This window comes from Phanerochaete carnosa, assembly GCF_000300595.1.
Source record: "Phanerochaete carnosa HHB-10118-sp unplaced genomic scaffold PHACAscaffold_6, whole genome shotgun sequence".
In the NCBI taxonomy this organism is placed as follows: Eukaryota; Fungi; Basidiomycota; class Agaricomycetes; order Polyporales; family Phanerochaetaceae; genus Phanerochaete; species Phanerochaete carnosa.
The window spans coordinates 475,602-482,312 of record NW_006767633.1 but is presented as its reverse complement, the minus strand read 5'-3'; the positions used below and the strand labels follow the sequence as shown (position 1 = coordinate 482,312).

Sequence of the window (6,711 nt, the reverse complement as noted above, 5' to 3'; positions counted from 1 at the left end):
CCCCCCCCCCTCTGGATGTCTTATGTCGTGCTATGCCTTCCTTCATATTGAAGATACCACCAATCAAGCCGAGAAAAATTCTACAAGGTCCCGTATCCATCAGCTCTCTCCATGTCCTGTCCGGCAGCTAGTGGTTGAGGGTCCGGTCCGGTCCAGTCTTTTTTTAAAATTGGGTGGGACCAGGACTCAGACTGGTCAAGGACCAGCATCTGTTTGTGCAGGACCGGACCAAGACTGGGTCCTGGTCCTGTACAGTCCTCCGTGCAGTCCTGGACCGGTCATAACCAGTCTAGGACCAAATGCGGTCTTAGACCGATTCAGACCAGCTCAGACCAGTCCTGCCCTGATAAATATGACACAAATAAACAAATTTTGATTTTGAACTGCATGTACAGGTAGACTAGCAGTATACTAAGCTAATTTCTGGACAAATCAGTTTTGAGACCACACTACTCAGCCTAATGAGTCAAAGAGAAGACAGTGTGTGAGTCTCAAGAAGGCCAGAAGAGTGTACCAGATGCCTATCTCAGAAGTGCTATATACCATTCATGCATTGCCAGACTGTCTTTATGTACTGTAAGGCCTCACAGAAATACTGTTGCGTAGAGTCTGATATTGAGGGAGTGTTTGACATGGCTGAATATTTGATGAACTCAAAGGCAGGAGCTCAAAAAAATAGCCACAGCTGTGGTCTGTGTTGTTAAGGTTCAAGAGAGGTATTTGGCAGGTAGACAGCTACTTCATGTTATGTCATACATATGAATGAAAGGCAATATTGTATATGGGCAAATATAGGTAAACAATGTGCGCACAAGGCACCGGTGAACACTGTACACTTAAAAATCAAAACAAATATTCAGCTAGTGATATGCAGGCACAGCTTGAGCTTAAAGCCCAGGATTGGGCCCATGGCAATGTTGGGCTGAGCCCTGACCCCAAGCCTGAGCCTGAGCCTGAGCCCAGCCCAAGTTACCAAGCTTAGGATAAGTTCACACTAGCAGAGACTGCCCACTGACTCAAGCCTGGCCTTGAGCCCACTGCCAGGCCAGGCTCTGGTCAGGTTTTTTTGGGCTGGGCTTGCAAGCTTTGAGCCAAGGCTGCACATTACTATATTCAGCAAAGAAAACAATGCTCTGCTCACACGGCTGGATTCTAAATAGAGAAGAAGGGTATCATGCACCACTTTCATCATTCTCAGCATTTTTGTATAAAACCTCCATATCCTTGAGAGCCTTGTTATCTCTACACTCAGGCTCCATCTTCCCATGGTCATGGCTTTAGCTGATTATGTGCAGTAACCACATCCAAACTTGAATAAATCATAAAAAGAGTTTTAAAAAATGTATTAATCTGTGCTTAAGCTGGCTGTGTACTTGGACAAGCCTACAAGGGCATGGTTGCAGTTCAGAAATTACTAAGATATACATGTACCAGTAGCCAAGCTGCTTTCTGGGTGCTGCATTTTTGTTACTTTATATTGGTCTGTGACTGGTCCTGACTGGTCATGACCAGTCCTAAAAGCACCCAGCGCCATCTAGGACCAAGGACTGTGACCAAGACTGGACTGACGTAGGACTGGACCATACCCAGTCCTGATCAGTCCAGTCTCAGTCCAAGTCCCGGTCCCGACCGGTCCTTAGGACCGGACCCTCAACCACTACCGGCAGCGGGTTCCAACTGGTGATCTCTGGTATCTGCGTGGTTGCCAAACACATGTGCGACTTGTGCTTTTGGGAGAAGATAGACCGTCTCATGGGCCCTGGTTTCCCCATGTTCAGCACGTCTAAGCTATGGGTTGGACGCAGTCACCGTTCTCACCTACGACAGCCATCATGTCCACACTTTCCCTCCAGACACGACCAGCCAAACTTATCTGACTGTACACACCCTGCTGGCTGGAGAGCCGCGGTATCCTTATAGACAAATCTTTCAAGATAGCGTGCATGAGCCTTCGGAAGTCGGGTCAGAGATTCCCCTTCATCGCTTTCCTCATCACGCACCCCACACATGGGCGGACGTTGTTCGACTTGGGCATGCGCAAGGCGAGTCATCTGTCGACAATTCGGATGCATCCCTGATCAGCAGCAAGGATAGCATGGGAAAGGATAGCCTCCTGCAGTCAAGTCCATCTTAGACGAGTACAGAGTATACGGCTACTGTAGCGAGGACATAGTTGATGTGCTGAGGAAAGACGGGGTCGATCCGGCAGAGATTACGAAGATCATCTACAGGTGAGAACACATGATATGCTGTCCGTCCTGACCTAACCGCTGAACTCGGTGTGCAGTCACCTCCACTGGGACCCCGTCGGCGATCCGACCCCCTTCACGAACGCCGAGATCGTCCTCGGCTCTGACGCCAAGGTGCTCCTCGAAGACGCGTGGCCCTCTAACCCAGACAGCCCGTTCATGGCGCTCCCTTCAAACATGCACGTAGACTTCATCGACTTTGCGGACCTGAAGAAAAAGGACAGGCAGGTCGCGCCGTGGGGACCGTACGAGCGTGCGGTTAACTCGTACGGCGACGGGTCGCTGTACCTGGTCGACTCGCCGGGGCATTTCCCGGGGCACCTCGCCGCAGCGGCACGCGTTGGGCCAGACAGCTTCGTCTTCCTCGCTGGCGACACATGCCACAACAGGCTCTGCCATTCTCCCGGCGAGCGACTCATCAGCGAGCGTGGTCATTGTGTCATCGCGTTGGCGCGGAAGTTGGCGCGGAAGACCGTGAAGCGGCTGATAGAACTGGATACGGGCTACCCGAACGCTGGTGTCATCATCACGCATGATAGCCTGAGGAAGGAGGAGATGTCGTTCTTCCCAGAGCCTGACTTGTCTGACTTGGGGAGTTGGGTAGAGAATGAGATTGAGCAGCGGAAGCGGACATGGAGTTTACTGCTACGTTCTAAATTGACCAAGGCACTGATACTTGTGTATAGTCTCGACGAATTTCAGAATTCTACTCCCTTCACCATTACGCACGTATGCCAAGGTTTCCTGCTTGGTGCTGCCTCGCGGCACACCCCCTGCAATTTGCCAGCCAATGAAATCGATGTTTTCGGCGTGTACTGTATGATATCTCAGTACCAGCGGCAGTCATGGAAACAGCGCTCCGTTCCATTCAATTTGTGGAAAACTCAATCGCAGACGTTCCCAGGCTGCGTACTCCTCCTGTCTACCTCACAGCCCACCATCTTGCTGGCGATGGACATCGAAGGTACCCACACAGTGAGCGTTCTGCCGTATCTCTCGACATGTGGGGCCTTCTCTGATCGATCTTGCAGGTCTACACTGGTGCAATGTCAGTCTCAATGCCCGGAGACATCAACGGAGCGTCGACCGGAGAATCAAACCGAGACCTAGAGCCTACAAGCATGCTAGTGAGTGCAAATGTTCACCTATAAGACCTGCCTATATAACTCTGCCGTTTTAAGCCTGATGTAGACCAGGCCTCCGAGCCCAGAATCGCCTCTGACGGGGCAGGAGCGCCTTCTCCTCATAAGGACTCAGATCCAGCAGGGGTATGTGGTTCCCTGCAGCCTGCTTGACACATTCCGATCATCAAGTATCTACATGCAGTCTTCTTCATATCGCGAAGAGGTCAAGCGTCAGGACTCCTCAGTACGTTACATAAGCAATCTAGGCAGGCGCAAGGTTAAATGACACGTGTAGCAACCGGAGGTCAAGTCAGCGTGGACCTTCCTGCTCGACTCAGCCGAGGAGTGCGATCAGACCAAGACGGAGAAGTGGAAGGGCGAACTGGACAACCTCCTCGTTTTTGTGAGTTCGCATACACGTCCTTCAATTTACGTATACTAATTCGACTGTAGGCCGGCTTGTTCTCTGCTGTCGTAACTGGATTCACAGTCGAGTCATTTTCCTGGCTACAAGAAGACCCCGCGGATACGACCAACAGATTGCTTCTGCAAATGTCTGCCCAGATGGCTTCATTCTCCACGTCTCCCGGCTTCATCAACTCCACCGCTCCGCCCGCACCGCAGAATATTACCTCAACTGTCTTTCAACCAGATAGCACCGACGTGAATATCAACATGCTATGGTTTCTCAGCCTTACCCTCAGTCTCCTTGCAGCATTCTTCTCCATCGCCGTCCAACAATGGCTTCGCGCTCTCCCTCTCCCGGGGCATCTACCTGTCCTTGACAGCATTCGGCTCTGGGAATACCGCACCGACCAACTCGTTCTGTGGCAATTGCCGAATATTATCATCCTCCTGCCCGTCAGTTTACAAGTCTCCGTCGTCTTGTTCCTGACAGGTCTCTACCAACTCCTCCGATCTCTCAACCACCCAATCACAACTGCATATGCCGTGGTCGCTGGAGCGCCCTTCTTCCTGTACGCTGCCTCTTTACCTCTGCCGCTTATCTGGCCGCATTGCCCATACAAGTCGCCACTCGTCCCCTCATTGGTGTTTTTCCTGCGGTGGTGCATAATATTACTTCTACTCCTAGCCATGTTCTTGGTTGTCATTCCTTTCTTGGCTATCGGCCTTCTTATCAAGATGTGCAATTCGGAGGGCATCGCAGACTTCAATATGAAAAGTCTGGGTCCTGAGCGTGGCTTTAACTGGGCTATCGAATTAGTTGCGCGATACGTTGGAGCTGCATTCGACTCCGACCAGGACTTCTGGATCAAGCGGGAGGTCAAACAGTTGGCGAAGAAGGAGGAAGGAGATGTTGTGCGTGGCCGGGGTGATGCGCTGGCACGGGCACCTGCAGCCGTTGCGCGCAGCCAGCTGGACCGCCTCGAGCCCTGTCTTCTGTCGCTCCCTATTCCTGAGCGAACGCGCGTTATGGTGAAATGGATGTCGTTTTACTTCGGTGTCAGCGACGAAGACTTCGCCCTATTGGACCACAGGTCGCCGATTGCCCTGAATATTTTGTCTAGGGTCAACCGTGCTTTCTCCGACACGTACCATCAATTCTTGCTCAAGACATTACCGGACGAATGGTCATCTCGCGACTGGGTATACAAGGACAAGGACATGGCCTGTATTCTCATTTTGTTAACTTGGATATACAAGGCCGATTTCGCCAGTCAATTGCGACCTATCTGGGTCCCGTTACTGATCGAAATATGTGAATCACAAGATACCGGCCTCGATCTCATCGAGTCGAGTGATGATTACGACGTACTTCGGTATCCTACCGTGTGCCTCTTCGAGTCCGCCGTGACAGGTCTATATAAATTCAACTCGATCGGTATGTTCTTGTACTGTTGACACAATTACTGGTACTCATTTAAAGTATTTGTGTGTTAGAAGTAGACCGGATGGTCTCATTAGCAACCAAACGCATCCCGTGGCTGGTTGAGATTAATCAACGGTTTGAGAACGACTACCTCGAACAAACAGTGGACATGGCGCTCGGAGCTGTCGCCGCGTCTCTCCATGCCGTTTCGCAAGACGAGCATGCCACATATGACAAGCCAGAGAATATCCGTCATCTGCTAGAGGAGTTCGATCGCTTTGTCGTCGCCCAACGGCAGGGAATTCGATATATGGCCAATTTATCCCTGAAGCAACCGGACCAAGTACTGGTCGTCACTCGCAAGGCGATGAAGTCCATCGTAGACCCCCTCCTGACTCTGGCACAAGGCGATCGGCTACCTATCGAAATAGCTCAGGCACTCGTTCAGAATCTCATGGAGACCTGCGAAGAGCAGCGTGCGTTCGAGGACATCATGCCTTCCTTGAATCGCTTATCCGAACTAGTCCCGACTCGGACCTATACGGTTGCGACTTCGGCCCCTCCGATGCCAATTCCAGACATCATTGCTACGACTTCGATGCCAAGTCCAGACATCACTGACAAATTCCCGATCGACCTTTCTAATGTTGCCCTCCCTGTTCTCCCGTTGCATAACCCATCATACTCCCAGGTGGTGGCAGGCGGGGACGACGAGGAGACTGACTGGTTACTACATCGGAGCGTGAGCTCGATCCCCATGGTACGTACCGACCTTAGTGCATGCGCATCTCACTCAAGAGCTAACTGCGTTCATGGGGCACAGCAAACATATCTCCCAGAATCATCATCTGCGGACGAGGCGGGAAATCCACGCAACCTGTAGTCTGAGGGTGTCTCCGCGTCTCACGCTGCAGAGTCTGTGCACCGAGGGTAACTTGAAATTTTCTGTATACGGACAGTGTTTTATGGCAATTGTACCGCACTTGTGGATGTATGAGTTAGCATAAGATTACATCAATTGCCATATTGTCGTGATACGACTACTGGGCTGCGCGAGCGCGAACTGGCGAGTGGCACGCGGGCACGATCTAATACACACGGTGTTAGTCTGAGTGCGAAGGGAAAGAGCACGCTGTATAGCTATGTACCTAATACACACGGTGTTAGCTAGACAGGGGTCCGGTGAGCATACTACATAATGCGCAAGGGCGACGAAGGGGACTTACTCTGAGTGCGAAGGGAAAGAGCACGCAGAGTGGGGATGCGAGAGGAGTCCTTATATACTAAAAGGAAGCAAAAATTGAAAGTCCGCTAGAATGGGGAAGCCTGCCATAAAGAGGTCTGTGCGTGGGAGCACTACATATGATTGTCCAATCACTATCTACGTATTAGCAGCGCCTAATCTAAGATGTCCACCTTAAGTCCATGCCGGGCAGAACGCCGAGCCAGAGCCACTAGGCGCTTCAACACTCCCCCTTGGCGAGGCGATACGGAACGAGGCCAAGAG

The 6,711-nt window shown here is 51.5% G+C and overlaps 3 protein-coding genes across 3 annotated transcripts; all 3 read left to right on the top strand.

Moving 5' to 3' along the window:
- Nucleotides 1-1,844: 1,844 nt before the first annotated feature.
- Nucleotides 1,845-3,072, top strand: PHACADRAFT_257520 (uncharacterized protein; the record flags this gene model as incomplete). Its single annotated transcript, XM_007396628.1, has 4 exons — nt 1,845-2,042; nt 2,110-2,231; nt 2,288-2,886; nt 2,936-3,072. Exons 1-4 carry the CDS (start codon nt 1,944-1,946, stop codon nt 3,070-3,072), a joined length of 957 nt encoding a protein of 318 aa, XP_007396690.1. The 5' UTR covers nt 1,845-1,943.
- Nucleotides 3,073-3,289: 217 nt separating this feature from the next.
- PHACADRAFT_122644 (uncharacterized protein) lies at nt 3,290-4,301 on the top strand (the record flags this gene model as incomplete). The annotated part of the gene is made up of 5 exons (XM_007396627.1): nt 3,290-3,376; nt 3,431-3,517; nt 3,576-3,617; nt 3,669-3,776; nt 3,827-4,301. Coding segments are annotated over exons 1-5 (792 nt in total), but the record flags the coding sequence as incomplete, so codon positions are not given.
- Nucleotides 4,302-4,336: 35 nt separating this feature from the next.
- Nucleotides 4,337-6,169, top strand: PHACADRAFT_257518 (uncharacterized protein). Its single transcript, XM_007396626.1, has 3 exons — nt 4,337-5,216; nt 5,276-5,964; nt 6,028-6,169. Exons 1-3 carry the CDS (start codon nt 4,469-4,471, stop codon nt 6,085-6,087), a joined length of 1,497 nt encoding a protein of 498 aa, XP_007396688.1. The 5' UTR covers nt 4,337-4,468; the 3' UTR covers nt 6,088-6,169.
- Nucleotides 6,170-6,711: the final 542 nt, after the last annotated feature.